The sequence below is a fragment of the Panthera uncia genome, chromosome F2 (assembly GCF_023721935.1).
Source record: "Panthera uncia isolate 11264 chromosome F2, Puncia_PCG_1.0, whole genome shotgun sequence".
NCBI lineage: Eukaryota > Metazoa > Chordata > Mammalia > Carnivora > Felidae > Panthera > Panthera uncia.
Window position 1 is genome coordinate 10,629,610 of NC_064812.1, and position 17,555 is coordinate 10,647,164.

General features: G+C 49.0%; 1 protein-coding gene across 1 annotated transcript in view; it reads left to right on the forward strand.

The window, feature by feature from the left end:
- The window catches only part of ADCY8 (adenylate cyclase 8), a 126,902-nt gene that overhangs the window by 101,205 nt on the left and 8,142 nt on the right, over nucleotides 1-17,555 (forward strand). The window contains exons 12-13 of the mRNA XM_049632907.1: nucleotides 6,375-6,533; nucleotides 14,304-14,450. Coding sequence (XP_049488864.1) covers nucleotides 6,375-6,533; nucleotides 14,304-14,450 — 306 coding nt within the window. The remainder of the gene's footprint in view (nucleotides 1-6,374; nucleotides 6,534-14,303; nucleotides 14,451-17,555) is intronic.

Here is a 17,555-nt window from a genome sequence, read left to right on the forward strand (position 1 = left end):
TCCCACGTGTTTTTCCTGCTCACTGCCCAGGTCTGCTCAAACCACCGTGTTCATTTTTTTTTTCAATAGGAAATGTATTGTCAAATTGGTTTCCATACAACACCCAGAGCTCATTCCAGCAGGTGCCCTCCTCAATGCCCATCACCCACTTTCCCCTCCCTCCCACCCCCCGTGAACCCTCAGTTTATTCTCAGTTTTAAGAGTCTCTTATGTTTTGGCTCCCTCCCTCTCTAACCTCTTTTTTTTCCTTCCCCTCCCCCATGGTCTTCTGTTAAGTGTCTCAGGATCCACCTAAGAGTGAAAACATATTATGGTATCTGTCTCTCTCTGTATGACTTATTTCACTTAGCATAACACTTCTCCAGTTCTATCCACGTTGCTACAAAAGGCCAGATTTCCTTCTTTCTCATTGCCACATAGTATTCCATTGTGTATATAAACCATAACTTCTTTATCCATTCATCAGTTGATGGACATTTAGGCTCTTTCCACAATTTGGCTATTGTCAAGAGTGCTGCTACAAACATTGGGGTACTAGTGCCCCTCTGCATCAGTACTCCTGTATCCCTTGGGTAAATTCCTAGCAGTGCTATTGCTGGGTCATAGGGTAGATCTGTTTTGAATATTTTGAGGAACCTCCACACTGTTTTCCAGAGCGGCTGCACCAGTTTGCATTCCCACCAACAGTGCAAGAGGGTTCCCGTTTCTCCACGTCCTCTCCAGCATCTATAGTCCCCTGATTCGTTCATTTTGGCCACTCTGACTGGCGTGAGGTGATATCTGAGTGTGGTTTTGATTTGTATTTCCCTGATGAGGAGCGACGTTGAACATCTTCTCATGTGCCTGTTGGCCATCCGTATGTCTTCTTTAGAGAAGTGTCTATTCATATTTTCTGCCCATCCTTCCCTGGATTATTTGATTTTGGGTGCCGAGCTTGGTGAGTTCTTTATAGATTTTGGATACTAGCCCTTTGTCCAATATGTCATTTGCAAAAATCTTTTCCCATTCCGTTGATTGCCTTTTAGTCTTGTTGATTGTTTCCTTTGCTGTGCAGAAGCTTTTTATCTTCATGAGGTCCCAATAGTTCATTTTTGCTTTTAATTCCCTTGCCTTTGGAGATGTGTCCAGTAAGAAATTGCTGCGGCTGAGGTCAGAGAGATTTTTTCCTGCTTTCTCCTCTAGGGTTTTGATGGTTTCCTGTCTCACATTCAGGTCCTTTATCCATTGTGAGTTTATTTTTGTGAATGGTGTGAGAAAGTGGTCTAGTTTCATCCTTCTGCATGTTGCTGTCCAGTTCTCCCAGCACCATTTGTTAAAGAGACTGTCTTTTTTCCATTGGATATCCTTTCCTGCTTTGTCAAAGATTAGTTGGCCATACTTTTGTGCATCCAATTCTGGAGTCACTATTCGATGCCTTCGGTCTATGTGTCTGTTTTTGTGCCAATACCATGCTGTCTTGATGATTACAGCTTTGTAGTAGAGGCTAAAGTCTGGGACTGTGATGCCTCCCACTTTGGTCTTCTTCTTCAAAATTACTTTGGCTATTCGGGGTCTTTTATGGTTCCATACAAATTTTAGAATGGCTTGTTCTAGCTTTGAGAAGAATGCTGGTGCAATGTTGATTGGGAGAGACAGAGACTCTCCCAATTGGGGAGGCAGAGACTGAGTTTCACCCATCTTTGTATGCCCAGCACCTTGCACACAGTAGGGGCACTACCCACTAGATCTTTAGTAAACTGGAAAAGAAATTTCATAATAGGTGATGCCTGCCTGCACGAGACCTGCTTTCTCAAGAGACAGAGCTGTACTTAAGAGTGTTTTTAAAATTTTTTTTTTAATGTTTATTTAATTTTGAGAGAGAGAGAGACAGAGCATGAGCCGGGGAGGGGCAGAGAGAGAAGGAGACACAGAATCTGAAGCAGGCTGCAGGCTCTGAGCTCTCAGCACAGAGCCGGACGCGGGGCTAGAACTCACACACCGCAAGATCATGACCTGAGCCGAAGTTGGACGCTTAACCGACTGAGCCACCCCAGCACCCCGGATTAGAGAGTCTCTTTATGGACATGCCTTCAACGCCGTGGCCAGCGGTCACCAATGCGAGGTGTGTTCTTGGTTGTAACTGGAAAATCCTTGCTGAAATGGACTCCAGTGCTCCAGACTTCCCTACCTGTGTTTCTGAGTTGAATTCAACCAGATGAAAGGTTTTCAGACAGAAGAGAAATACAAAAGTGTCTCCTGCTTCAACCAAGCATGCATTTTTAAGGAGAATGACAAAACATTTCATTTGGATAAGAAAATTCTGTCCTGCGATGCGACAGATTAAAATTTGATGCTCTTGAATCTGAGGGGGAAAAAGTGAAAGCACAGTTTTGATCAGACCTTATCCACTGCTGCCTTGAATTGTAGCGGTAGTACCTTCCCAATCTACATTTGAGGCATTTCAGAATTCTTTTGCACGCCTCGCGTGATTTGGCCCGGGTCATAGATCCATATAATAATCCGTGCCTCTTGAACTAGACGTGATGGGGATGACTCTCCTCATTTTTTAGAAGGGGAACCAAGGTCACACAGCAGAACAGTCGAGACCAGCATTCTTTGGTGCAATCTGCCGTCTCCCCTCTTTTTTTCCTTTTTTTCTGGAAAATTTCAAACATATACAAAAGCTCATGGAATGTATAATGAGCTCACAGCTTCGACAGTCATTAACTCATGTGTCTTTTCCCACTTATCTCCCTATTGATTTTGCTCATGGCTCCTTCCCAATCACTTTGAGGCAAATTCTAGACGTCCTGCTGTTTCATCTGTAAATGCTTCAATATGCGCCCAAAAGATAAGAGAATGTTAACCTCATCACAATGCTATTAAACACTTTAAAAAAGAAAGTGGCGCTTCTTTAACATCGTCAAAACCTCTAGGCAGTGTTTCAGTTTCTTAATTGGTTTATAATTATATTTTTAAGTTTGTTTATTTAAATTGGAATGCAGATAAAATGCGCATATTGCCATGGGTTGGTATGTCTCTTAAGCCTTTTTCAATTTAATTAAAAAAAAATTTTTTTTTTAATGTTTGTTGATTTTTGAGAGAGAGAGACAGAGTGCAAGTGGGGGAGGGGCAGAGAGAGAGGGAGACAGAATCCCAAGCAGGCTCCAGGCTCTGAGCTGTCAACACAGAGCCCAACGTGGGGCTCGAACCCACGAACCATGAGATCATGACCTGAGCCAAAGGCACATGCTTAACTGACTGAGCCACCCAGGCATCCCTGTTTTTTCTTTATTGGTAGTTACATTTAGAAATGGCCAGACTTAGGTTCAGTTTTTTTCTATGAAACTATATTATTGGTTGGTTTTATGAATAACTGTTAACAGGCACGTAATACCTGCTTATCTTTTTGTCTGCTAGCAGCTATTGACAAGAATAGCCTCTATTCACTTATTTTATAGGTGGTGATATCTCAATTCTGTCAATACTCTGTAATTCATTGGCTGGAATACAATTTGAAGGAGAACCTTCTCCTCCAAGTACAGCTCATAAAGCAAAAGTAGGATAAGTGCTTAATTCTTTCCCTATAAATGCCTTCCCTGTAAGTTTCCCAGTCTGTTCCCAAACACCATCCAGAGATGATAAGTGAGGTCTTGTGTCCTAAGTGTCGTTGTGGACTGATGCATTCTGCCATATTTCCTGTGTTGCAATCCACCGCAATCATCATTCTTATTAAAGCTCAATCAGGGGTGCCTGGGTGGCTCTGTCGGGTAAGCATCTCACTTCAGCTCAGGTCATGATCTCGTGGTTTGTGGATTCAAGCCCTGCATCCGGCTCTGTGCGGACAGCCCAGAGCCTGGAGCCTGCCTCAGATTCTGTGTCTCCTTCCCTCTCTTCCTCTCTCTTCCTCCCTTTCTCTCTCTCTCTCTCAAAAATAAACATTAAAATTTTTTTTAAAAAAAACTCATTTGTCACATCTTTGACACGTGGGAACCTAGTCACATAGGCCCGTAGTCTCCGGGGGTCTACCTACTTTCTGATCTGAAAGATTTTCCAGGCTTGCACATTTTCTGCCCTAAACTTTAGCCATTTCTGCCAAGAGTGCAAGGTCATTTTTGTAGGAATCGCTATTTGGAAACCACGACAGGAAGGCCCATTGCTCTAGATTTTCATTATTTCTAGGCTTTTTTTTTTTTTTTCCCCAGTGGGCAAAACTAGGAAGTACCATGAGTTCACAGTCATACTTACAGGCTTTTGGCTTAGACCCATCCATTTTATATCTCCATCCCCTTTTTCCCTTCCCAGAAAGGCCAGTTCTCAGTGACAGCAATGCAATTACCCATTTGCTATATCCTGCAATTCACATGCAGTAGTCTAACAGTAATAGACAGACACTACCACCTACACTATGAGTGCTATAAACAGTTTTAAGATTCCTTTTGAGTTCTTTTTACGCTCAGAGTACCTCCCTCTCCAAATGTGTCATCAAATTATTGTGTGAAAGACATTTGGAGTATCTCCTCCCAGTGTGCTTATACATGTAGGTTCATTTGCTTGACTGTTTGTTTGTTTGTTTATTCTTACGGAGTCTTTTTAAACATCTCTTTCGTTTTATAATTAAGTAGAATGTTTCCATGATTCAACAACGGCCAGGTTTATAAAAAAGGATATAATTTTAAAACTTTAAATTCGTTCCTTATTTCTCACTCTACTCCCTCCCTTTCTCATCTCACTGGTAATGAGTTTTTATATTTTATTTTTTATTCCTCATTTTTCCCATAAATAAAGAAAAATATGTGCGTGTGTGTGTGTGTGTGTGTGTGGAGAAGTAGATGCTCCCATTTTTAGATCAGTGGTGACATACTATACACGCTTTTCTCCATGTTGGAGACTAATCCATCAGAGTATAGAGAAAGTCTTCTTTTTTTTTATAAGCTTATTTATTTATTGAGAGAGAGAGCAGGAGTCGGGGAGGGGCAGAGAGAGGGAGAGACAGAATTCCAAGCAGGCTCCATGCCATCGCACAGAATCCAATGCGGGGCTCAAACTCAGGGACTGTGAGATCATGACCTGAGCCGAGATCAAGAGTCAGACGCTTAACCGACTGAGCCACCCAGGTGCCCCAGTCTTCCCTTTTTTTTTTTTTTTCATAGCCGTACACAAAAGTTTATTCAAGCAACAAAATGAGCACCTGGGTTGTTTCCAGCTTTTGCTGTTACAAATTCTGCTGAAGGAATAATCCTGTGCCTCTGTCTTTCCGTATTTTTACCATCCACTGAGACTTTCACGTAAGACAAAGGAGAGAAACTAGCTGGACGTTTCAAGCCCTTGAATTCAGGGCACGTGTTTGACCAGGCATCATAGGGCTCATTTCTACAGTGAGAGACTTGGAAATAATGGCATCCCCAAAGCTGTGGTAAATACGGTGCGTGAGAGTCTTTCAGAAAAGAAGCTGTCCGCCTTCCAGTGCAGGGACACTGAGACAAAAAGGAGCTAATAATGTGCGTTGAGAACCTACTGTGAGCCACGTGCTTTCTCTGCAACTTGCTGAATAATTCTGCTGCCAGCCCTGCGTGGTCAGCAGTATTCGTCCCAACTTTAAAGATGAGGAATCCGTGAATGGAGTCACGAGTTCAGGTTACGGTGTTTAAGCGTGGCACCGGGACTCTAAGCCAAGCCACCTCTGTGTCCCAGCTCAGTGCATGGTCCTTCCATTGTCACCTCACTCATCCCTTCTCTTGTCTAGTGACGAAGAGCTCGGATGCTGGAGGTAGACTCTGGAGTTAGCCCCAGTCCGGGCTTCCCCACTAACTCGGGTGCAACTCTGGTCAAGTCCCTCTAAACCCCGTTGGCTTTAACTGACTCATCTGCAGAATAAGGATGGATCCCGACGACCTCGCTGTCGAGGCCGTTGTGTCATGAAAGGAGTGAACAGATGTACGTTGCTCAGGACAATCCCCGGCACACAGGAAGCCCCATCTAAGTGTTCGCTGGCTGTTATTGGAACCGATTCGTGGGGTCAGCAACACTGACAGAGCATCTGTCCTGCACAGGGCATGTTGCTACATGGTGAGGATATCGTTGAGCGGGTACGAGGACCCCTGACCTCCTAGCACCTGCAGTCTAGTAGACGACCCAGGCATCCTCAGTAAATCACACAGTCGCAAAGTCACGGGTACCTTAATGGTAGCAAGGGGAGGTGCACAGCCCTGTGGAGTCTGATCACCCTCCGATCTCTTGGCATTGCAGAATGCCCCCCAGAACCGTTCGGCTCGGGCTCTGTTTTGTGTGTGACGGGTTCCCGAGAAGCCTTCTCCGCGTCCCACGCTGCGTCCCCGAGCCCGTACCCCGAGAGCTCACCTGTTTCCCTTCTCTTTCTCTCTCGTGCCCGGCAGCTGGAGTACACGGCCCGCCTGGACTTCCTTTGGCGAGTGCAGGCCAAAGAGGAGATCAACGAGATGAAGGAGCTCAGGGAGCACAATGAGAACATGCTCCGGAACATTCTACCCAGCCACGTGGCCCGCCACTTCCTGGAGAAAGACCGAGACAACGAGGTGAGCCCGGGCTTGTCCAGCCGCGAGGGAGGGGGAGGGTGGAGGTGGGCACACCGGCCCCGGGCTCCGGGAGAGTTCTGCTGTCCTCACGTCAGCACACGAGAACGGAGACCGTGCTACCACCCCCAGAGTGCCAGGCTACCCAGGCTGCCTAGCGCGCGTGAGGTTTGCGCCTGGCCTCCCCGACCTCGGGCGTCTCATCTGTAAGATGGACATAATGAGATCACCATTGCGAGACCGGGTTGAAATGTAAGTTTTACGTACGTCTGTGCACATGTTGATGTGTGTGCATGGAGTGGACCCTCCGGTGTCTCCCTCTCTGGGGGTAAGATGTTACCACTGATGTCACCTGCTGATGCGCTGAAGACGTTTGAGTTTGTGACCCTTGCCTGAGGATAGGACTAGGAGGAGAGATCCCGAGGGTCCATTCCCCATCCAAGTCACCGCAACAAGACCAGCGGAGGAGAAGCAAAGGGGGTTAGTACGCTGCTGCTTGAATAGTCTTGATGAACCTGGGTCCCGGAGATCTCCCGGATGCACGTCAAAGCACGGCCCACCCTCCTCAATCAACAGATGAAGCTCTCTGGAATCAGCTTCGGGCCTGGCTTTCTCCGGGCCGCCTAAGGTCAGGGGCTTTGTCGCAAGAGCTTCTTGACAAAGCCAAGGAAACAGAACGCAGATGTGCGCCTGCTATGACCACCGGCAGGAGCAGCGAACACGTTGGAGCCCTCGGAGGGAAAACCAGAAGAGAAATGAAAAGAAAGCCGCCTTTCCGTGAAGACAGCGAATCAGTGGGGTAACGGAGGAGCAGGTGGGAGGAGCGAGAATTCACTGGCTTTCTCCCGACAGGAAGGAAACCAACCAGAGATGCTGAGACCCCCCGGTCAGCAGCTGGGGTCCAGGCCACACCTCCACCGAGCAAAACAAATGACAGGTTTGGGCCTCAATCATATAAGACGTTTTCGATAAAACGTCGTCACCCTTCTTTGAAGTTTTCAATGTTTAAATAGTTCACCCTTGACCAAGGCTTCAGATTTTACATCGCCTAGAGAACGTTCACGCTGTGGTGACGTACCGTTTCCTGAACACCTGCCGCGGGCCAGGTTCCGATATAGGCAATTGATGTAAATGACCTTCCCTTGTCTTTACACTCTTAAGGGGAGAGTTCGTCACCCCGCGTTAGCAACGAAGAAACTGGGGCTCAGTGAGGTCATGCCCTGCCTCATCTTATGGAAGCAAAGCCATGACTCAAATCCAACCCCTGGGATTTCTTCCCTCTGTGCTGCGCTGCCCCAGCCGTGGGGCAGCCCGTGCTGTCTCTGGAGGTTTGGCACAACTATGGGGTGTGTGTGTGTGTGTGTGTGTGACAGAGGCAGGACTTCTGTGACCTGCAAGAACTCCCAGTATCTTGTTATTGTGGGGCGTAATGTTAGCTTCTCTTCTTGCTGCAACTCTGAACTACGATACAGACTTCTGAAAAGCTGATTGGGGTTTGGACATGCTTTTGGGTCCCAGCTTTCATGAGGCCGCCGCAGGGCTCCCGGGTGTGAGTGGTAAAAAAAGACAATGATTATCCCCATTTCGCAGATGAAGAAACTGAGGCTCGCTCAGAGCTAGTGAGTAGCAAGCTTGAATTCACCCCCAGGCCTGTGTAACTTCAAAGCTAAATCTGGTGTTTTGTCCCAAGTTGTTTCTAGGGCATGAGTGGGAGAGAAGGAGCGGCAGTGACAAGCAGGGACTCAAACCAACCGGCCACAGGGCAGTGGACAGAGCCTTGCCCCCGGGAACGTCCTGTGTAGTCGGTTCCGGCTCTGTCCCCCCAGAGAGGTTCTGGCAGCCTCAGCAGAGGCTGGACTCTGCTGGACTTTGACGTAGGACAATGCTCACCTCCCCGGGGCGGGGACTTTGTCACAGATGAGGCCACCTGGGCTGGGTCCTCAGTGTCAGGCAGGCTACTGCGGGGTCCCGGGAAACCCACCCGCTCGTTGCAGCTCGCTGCTGAAAGGACACTAGCAAGAGCGGGTGTCTCAGACGCTGGGAAGTCCGTACCGCACGAACTCCGTCTCTGGCACTCAGCAGCTGTGTGACCTCGGGCAGCTCACCCAACCTCTCTGAGTCCACTTTTTCATCCAGTTTTTGAGGAAACAGTTCCAATCTTGCTGACTTTAGCGTGAGAATGAAGCTGAGTGAGAACACATCAAGTGCCCTGCGTAGCCTGGCGCTAGGGGGGTCAGTGTGGAAAGGCTATGTGCTTGCCCTCAACAGCCTGACGCTGGACGTTCAATCCCAGCTCCTCCTCTCACGACCTCAGTAACTGAGCAAGTGATGAGCCCCTCTGGACCTCACTTCCCTCACCTGCAAAGTGACAGTACGTCCCAACTTAATCCAATTGCTACAAGGCTTGTTCCTGTGAGTTCTGATGCATAAAGCGTCTCAACGGTGCTTGGCACGTTTTAGGAGCACACCTACAATTTTTTTCCATTCCTTCATAATTCCAGTGCCCCACCCGCTCATTCACACCTTCATTTAGCAAGTATTTTTTTAATAAAAATTTTTTAATCCTTATTTTTGAGAGAGAGACAGAGTGCAAGCAGGGGAGGAACAGAGAGAGACGGAGACACAGAATCGGAAGCAGGCTCCAGGCTCAGAGCCCGACGCGGGGCTCGAACTCACGAACCGTAAGTTCATGACCTGAGCCCGACTAAGTCGGACGCTTAACGGACTGAGCCACCCAGGCGCCCTGGCAAGTTATTTATTGAGAGACATCATATGCCAGGTGTCGTTCCAGATCCTGGGGCTCAAACAGTGAACCAAGACGACGAAGTCCTTGCCGATATGGAGCATGTGTTATGGACATGAACGTGAGTGAATGTATATTCAGAGGTGCCCAGTAGTGGTCACTTCTCCGAGGACGGAAGCAGCTGAGTAAGAGAAGAGAGTTATGTGAAGGGGGTGGGGCTGGCCCTGGAGGGTCTCTCGGAGGTGGTGACGTTTGCACAGAAACCCGAGGACACTGATAAAGTCACCCGGTCTCAGACATTGTTCCTCCCCTGCAGAGAGGTGGCTTAACTTGGTATAAGAGACTCAGGACCTGGAAGGAGGCAGGCCTAGGTTCCCTGGATAAAGAGCCGGCTGAGTCTTCAGCTTGATATCCAGGCAGAGCAGGGAGTGCGAATGTGCTCAAAATCCTCTAGAAAGCCCAGAGCTGTACCTCAATCCAGAGGAGGGTGGCACAGTAATAGCTTTTCTGTATTCATCGATCAGTGCCATTTTCTTGGAGCCCCAGACAGCAAGCAGCAGATGACTGGGGTAACAGCAAGCATACTCAAAGCAGCTGACTGGGGCAGGTTGAACACTGGGGCTGTCTTTAAAGGTGTAGGCAGGGGGCGCCTGGGTGGCTCAGTCGGTTGAGCGTCCGACTTCGGCTCAGGTCACGATCTCGCGGTCCGTGAGTTCAAGCCCCGTGTCGGGCTCTGGGCTGACGGCTCAGAGCCTGGAGCCTGTTTCCGATTCTGTGTCTCCCTCTCTCTCTGCCCCTCCCCCGTTCATGCTCTGTCTCTCTCTGTCTCAAAAATAAATAAACATTAAAAAAATTTTTTTTAAATAAAAAATAAAAAAATAAAGGTGTAGGCAGGTGGCTGGAGCTTTTCCATGCCCCTCCAACCCCCCCACAGCACAAATTCCATCACTGCTGTTAACTAGCTGTGTGACCTAGGGCGGCTTACCCAACGTCTCTGAGCACATATCCTCATCTGATTAATGGGAGATACTACGGACCTCGCTGAGCTGATGTGGGAATTAAATTGGGTAAGAAGATGTGAAGTGGTCTGTCCAGCCTGGTGCACCCTATGGGTTCAAGGCCACATGGTGCACTTGAAAGCCCAGGGCCCTGGGTTTGGTTCCTCCTGGCCTCTGTGTTCACCAGCAAGCATCTGGCAGAGAGGGGTGAGCCTCCCGCCACCCCAGTCCCACCCGTCCAGCCTCCAAGAGGATGGCCAGTCAAGATCCGAACTCAAGTCATATGTCTTGAGGTTTACAGAGACCCTCCCCCACACCCCTTCCCACAGCCACCCTGTGTCAAATCAACCATCCATTCAGAAGGACTTACCGGATCTGGTTTCCAGTTCTGGTGACATTTCCCTTAGGCGTTATCCTGATTATTACTGTTTTATTGTGGTGATGGCTACCCTCCTGGTGCTTGCTTACTCACGTTAGCATTCGTAGCGGCAACGGTGGGGGCTCTGGAGTCCGACTGCCTGGGTGTGAGTTCCAGCTCTGTGTCTTTTTTTTTTTTAAGTTTATTTTATTTTGAGAGAGAGAGAGAGAGCATAAATGGGTAAGGGCAGAGCGAGGGAGTGAGAGAATCCCAAGCAGGCTCCACACTGCCAGCCTGGATCCAGACACAGGGCTCAAACCCACAAACCATGAGATCATGACCTGAGCCGAAATCAAGAGCTGGACGTTCAACCGACTGAGCCACCCAGGCGCCCCTCAACTCTGTGCCTTCACAACCGCGGGTCTTGGATAAGTTACTTAACCTCTACGTGCCTCAGTTTCCCCACAAATAAACCAGGATCTTAACTCCCATCTACACCCCGGGGAAGTGAGGATTCAGTGAGAGAATGTGTGTGCAGCATTCTGTGTCACGCTTGTCCCACAGTAAAGGCTCAGTAGCCGTAGCTGATATTATTAGCATTATTTTTGTTATATAAGCGATCGGAACATTCTCGTTGTTGGCAGAGGCTGGGAGCTGAATCTAAGAGGAGGCTGGAGGGTGGGAGGGGCTAGGATCCATGAGAACGATTGGTAAGAGCCCCCTGGTGACCGGCCCTTACATCACAGCGGCATTTACATCTCCTAGGGGAAGCGGGAGGCAAGCTGGCCAACTGTGTAACTATGGAAAGGGTTTCAGAGGGCTCTGCTGGGGTCTCCTCTTTTCTGTTTTAAACAGAAAATCGTTAGTATGAGTGTTAGGGGCTCAGTTGTGTCTCCCACAATTCCTATGTCGAAGTCTTAACCCCCAGCCCTTCTGGATGCAACTCTCTTTAGAGATAGAAATTTTAAAGAGGAGATTAAGTTCACATGAAGCCATTAGGACGGGTCCTAATTCACTGTGACCGCGTCCTTCTAAGAGGAGGAGATTGGGACATAGACACACAGGGAAGGCCGTGTGAGGGCGCAGGGAGAAGATGGCATCTGCAAGCCAAGGAGAGAGGCCTCAGGAGAAACCGACCCTGACCAGCACCTTGATCTTAGACTTGTAGCCTCCAGAACCGTGGGATGAGAAATTTTTGTTGTTTAAGCCACCCGGTCTGTGGGGCTTTGTTAGAGCAGCCTGAACAAACTAATGTACTAGGTAGTAAACACATTTTTTCTTCTCCAAATCACAGCCCTTTGGAGGATGCAGTTCTGTAAGTTCGATTCCTCAGGTTATCTGACCCATCAAGCAGAGTTGGGCTCCTTTTCAGGGATCACTCCGCTGCTCAAGGCCAAGGGGAATGCGGCACCATAGGAAGCTGCGTGCCATTGCTCTGCTCCTGGGCTGCAGTCTGTGCTCCCCGCACCCTGCCCAGCCCAACCCCCTGCAGCCAGTCACTCCCGCCTGTGCTCTTGGGGACAAGGGCCGGCAAAGGCATTCATCCAGGTTCATCCGTGCTTGACTGATCTTGAATCAGGGACACTGTCTTTCTCTGGGTCTTCCACTGCTCGTGGTGTTAATCCAGAACAATAGCTTGACCCCTCTCTCTCGTTTTCCTTACCTGTAAAGTGGCAGTAAGAATCGGGGCTCCTTCACAGGATCATTGCAAGGATGAAATCACTGAACGCCTATGAAAGCGCTTTGTGAGCTTTGATGTTTCCTGCCAAGACCGGGGCGTCATTGATTTCCAACAATTTAGAGTGTTTTATCTTGTACCAGACCCTATAGACGGCACACGCTATAGTCCAGGCATCCAGAAACTATGAACTGGATGATTTGAACGCACTAAGATGAATGGCCCGGGGTCTTTGCCTTGTGCAACTCGCACGAAAGGAAGAGACAGACATTAGGTGATAATGTAGACAGCAAGGGATGTAGCACGGCGCTCAGCCTCCTGACGCCACCTGTGGGTCTGAGAAGGTTTCCAAAGACGTGGTATCCACATGGCTAGTGATGGCAGAGGAGAAGAGCTAGCCTGGTGAGACAGGCTAACTGCAGGAAGGAAGGACATATCCCCTTCCCAAGGGTGAGAAGCGCGTTTGTGTCTTCGGCTCTTCCAGAAGCAGACCTTGAGACAAGGATTTGGGTGAAAGTAATTGGCTTGGAGGTGGTCCCAGGAAACCCTGGGAGGCAGGAGAGTGGGAAGGAAGGGAAGAGAAGTGATAAACGAGGCATTAGCAGACTAGTTACCTCTGTAGGGGACTGGAGCTCCATCCCCCTGGGGATTCCAGGAAATGCAGAGAGCATATCTCACAGCTATCTGGCCCAAGGGCTGAAGGAGCTGAGAAGTATCAGCCAACTGCCATCAGTCACTGGTTGAGAGCATACTGGGGGCCTGAATTTCCCGGAGCCATCAGCCCGATGCCAATGGGGGCAGAATGCCCTCTAGTGGTCAGAGAAAAGCTCCACGCCAAGAAACACAAGGGCTCATAGCCGATGGTTGTGAGAGAAGAGGTCAGGACACCTGCAGCATCTTTTGCCATGTGTACCCAAGAATACAATGCTTCGGTGTTTCTGGAACGCGAGGTCTGATGCAGGGAATCACAGGCAATGAAAAGTAAGAGAAAGGTGGAGGCGAGGGCATGAGTATACGAATACATGTCATGCTGCTGTGTTTGAGCTTTGTCCTGAGGGCAGTGTGGCCATCGGAGGGTTTTAAGAATGGAAGAGACATGGCCGATATTCTGTCTTTAAAAGATCACCCTGGGGGGGTGCCTAGGAAGCTCAGCCAATTAAGTGTCCAGCTCAGGTCGTGATTTCATGGCTCATGAGATCAAGCCCTACGTCGGGCGACGTATCTGTGGGGCGACTCTTTCCACTTTGGCTGGAAGTCTGACACGGAGCGAACACTGCAGGGGTGGGGACAGGTGGTGGAGAGAACCAGTTTGAGAAGTTTGGACGAGGAGAAAGAGAGACAGGTGAAGGGTCACAGGTGTGTTCGGGCTCCAGGGTGTGTTGTACTTTTCCAAACAGGGGACATTTGCAGGAGGGGGGTGGGGGAAGAGGAGGAGGTCGTGGAGGAGAGAAGAAATAAGGAAAAGGATCGCTGCGGGAAGAAGTTGCTGAAGAAGGTTTAAGCGAGTGCTGTCGAGACATCAGGTAGAAACGTTGGCTTTCCGCAGAAGAAAAATACATCGTTTAGGGTTGAAGCCAAAGGGATAAAAATACATATGAATGTAGACACGAGTGTAAATACTGGAACAGAGCTGGGTCACTGCCAAGAGCCTCAGTTTCCCGACAGAAGTGAGAGACAAGATCATCTCTTAAGAGGAATCTTGCGGGGTGTGAAAGTTAGGGACAGTGGTGAGGGTTTGGACTCGCTGCTGAGAACAGAGAAGGAAGCTGGCCAGCCACAAAGGATGTGCAGTCAGACCTCTGGGCGCAGCCAAGGCTGGAGACTATGAATTGTCAACGGTCCCATCCACATGGTTACTGTTTTGACGTGACTGTGCCAGAGCCCCGTTCTCTGCACTCTCTGTGGGTGCCAGTGCACGCGTGCACGGGGAGCGTCACTGCAGAACCTCACCTCTGATGACCTTCTGGCTCCCTCCCCCATGTGTCTCCCTGTCCAGGAGCTGTATTCCCAATCTTATGATGCCGTCGGGGTGATGTTCGCCTCCATCCCGGGGTTTGCAGACTTTTACTCTCAGACTGAGATGAATAACCAGGGGGTAGAATGCCTGCGTCTGTTGAATGAGATCATTGCTGACTTCGATGAGGTAAGTCACAGCCTCGGAAGCCTCCAATCACCAGTGGGCACCGGTTTTGTAAAAGCATCATGTCCACCGTAGCAGTAGCCATTGTTTGCACTTACGGGACTCCAGGCTGTAGTGTAGACACAAACACGTATTATCTAACTTAATGTTCACAAGAGATAAACACCAGGGTTTCTCTATCTGGGGGATCGAGAGCATAAGCCTCAGTGAGGCTAGGTAATCCAACCCAATGTCAAACAACCATCAAATGGCAAAACCAGGACTTGGAGGCCGCTGCTACTCGGGCACTGGCGTCACAGAGACTGGGCAGTGATGGGGACTTTTCTCCATCTGCTCAAAGTGCCAGAGATAAAACCGTCAGTTAGCATTTTGTCCAAGACCTAAACATAAGTGTACGCATAATCCAGATAGTACTTTGTTCGTTTAGGCTCCATGAGTCCAAAGAACACATCACATGGGAGGAGATACTCTTGCTGTACTAAATTTACATTAATAGGCTTGGCAGGAATGATCCTTCCCCACCCCCTCCCCCACGCCTGCCATCTTCTAGCTTGAAGTGGGGCACCGTTGTCCATCTGTCTGCCCAGGCCTGAGAAGGGAAGTGATTCATTGAGAAAATGCTGAGGAAGAGAACTTGCAAAGATGTGGGTTCAGCTGAAGTCTAGCCTGCTAGCCCGATTCCCGTGGAAATCCAAAAAAGGGTACAGCCGTGCATTATCAGTAGCCAGGCCTCATGGCGTTCTTGAGAATGACGTGAGTGGGGCACCAGGAGCATTGGTGACGTTTCCCATTGTGACATCATCACCCTCTCACTCCACCCCCACGTTCCGTTTAGCCACTGAGCCCCGTGGGTTCCTTTTTGATGGCTCTTTGGTCTGCCCCTTCCTCACTACCATTGCTGCCCTATCCTTGCTTTCCGCCCTCTTACTTGTCCCCTGGATGACTGCAGCCATTCTCTAGCTGCCCCCTCCCGTATCTCACCTCAGCGGTCACCAAAAGCAAGACTATCTTTTCACATCCCTTTGAAACCTGAAGCCCATCAGTGCCTCCCCTTTTCCAGCACCTCATAAGGTCACCTGAGGCTTTGCACTTGGTTTGAATTCGCTGGTCCTGTACCCTCTCCAGCTTTACCTCCCACTGTGTGCCACCTGCCCCCCCCCCCCCCACCAAGCACCATCCAACTACTTACAAGCCCTTACACCCACCTGGCTGTTCACCCACTGCCCTTTGTGCCCAGAAGTTATGCCATCGTCACTATACCCTGTCCTCTCTCCCTCAACTCCACGGGCAGCAGAACATGTAACACTCCCTGAACAGTCAATTCAGATATCATCTCTATTTGTGACGCCTCTTCTCATCCCCCTTCTACCCAGCTAAATGTCGTTGCTCTTTTTTCGGTGAAAAACGTATACTCTGGAACCTGCCCTCAGAGAGCCTGAAACCCTTCAGTGTGCAAATCTGCCTCCCCCACCAGCCACTTAGTTTGGGGGCAGAGACCCATCTTATTAATATAAATGTTTACCACGTGTTGCCACAAATGCAAAACAAGCTCAAGACATAACATTCAGTCACTTACCCCTCAACAAAACCCACAGGGGGAGAATTATTAGCCTTCGTTTTACAAATAAGCAAAACTGAGGCTGAGAGACAGCAAGAGAGCCCAGGCTTTGCCACCACCAGTTGGCCCAGCCAACATTTCCACCCAGGTCCGCCATACTGTTTGGGTTTTTAACCATTAACTGGCATCTCATGGTTCCAGTTTTGCAGGCAAAAAGGCAACAAGGGCCATTTTGGTTGTCCTAGGGATGGGAATGGGGATCAAGATAAATAAGACATGGTCCCTTTTTGCTTCGCATGGCTTCCCAGTCTAGGGAGGGACAAGATGATTGAGTCACCTTTACATGGGAAGTAAGTGCACTCATTCAGAGGGCCTTGCATTGTGGAGAGTAGAGGGTGATTCTATGGTAACAGTATCTTTATTCCAGCTCTTTTTGACAGGACATAAGCTCATAAAGATAGGAATTATATTCTTATGTATCCTTTTAAGTCCTCAGGGGCTGGGGCTGTGCGTAGAACATAAGAGATGTTCGTAACAGATGCTTACCAAGTATTTGCTAATGGGATCAACCAATCAATTAATTAATTAATGGGGGACAAAAATCAGCAGACAAATAGCAAGGTGAAGAGAAACTAGGGCAATCCAGAACATATCTTCAAATTAAAAAAAAAAAGTTAAAATAGCTGTATTAAAAATAATCTGACCGAAGGTTGAGCCATCAGGCTTTGTTTTATTTTATTTTATTTTTTAAATTTTTTTTAATGTTTATTTTTTATTATTTTTGAGACAGAGAGAGACAGAGCATGAACGGGGGAGGGGCAGAGAGAGAGGGAGACACAGAATCCGAAGCAGGCTCCAGGCTCTGAGCCATCAGCCCAGAGCCCGACGCGGGGCTGGAACTCACAGACCGCGAGATCGTGACCTGAGCCGAAGTCGGACGCTCAACCGACTGAGCCACCCAGGCGCCCCAGTTTTATTTTAAACGCTGTAGCACCCCCCATCCCTCCAAAGGGCTCACAAGCAAGTTTTTCAATTGTAATGCGTAAATTTCAACTAAATTTGCATCTCAGTGCCCCAGTTGGTAGACCCCAGGAGTCTTAGGAAAAACAGACAGCGCCCCTAGTGGTAGTGGCGTGTTTTTGCAGAGGGAGGTTGGGGAGGCTAGGAGAAGGAGGGTGGGGGTGGGATTGGTCCAGGAGCTGGGCTTTAGAGCAGGAGGAGGAGGAGAGGGAGGAGGAGCTGGCAGGGAGGTGAGAGAAGAAAGATAGGAGAGCAGAGCAGAGAAGGAGAAACGGAAAGAAGAGACGGCACAGAGGAGGAGGAAGAGGGAAGAGCATGTGGTCAGCAGGAACATTCTCTGGCTTGCCAACCCCTCGGGCCACCCGCACGTCCCTTCTGTGTCAGGAGAGACCCTCTGCATTCTGCCCTGGCGAAGCTCCAGCCAGATGGAGGCCCTGATGCTGACTTTAGTAACAAAGCTGCTCCGGCTGATAAAATCACCACGGGAACCTGAGCGCCTGCAAAATTCACTCCGGGCTCGAGGAAAGCAG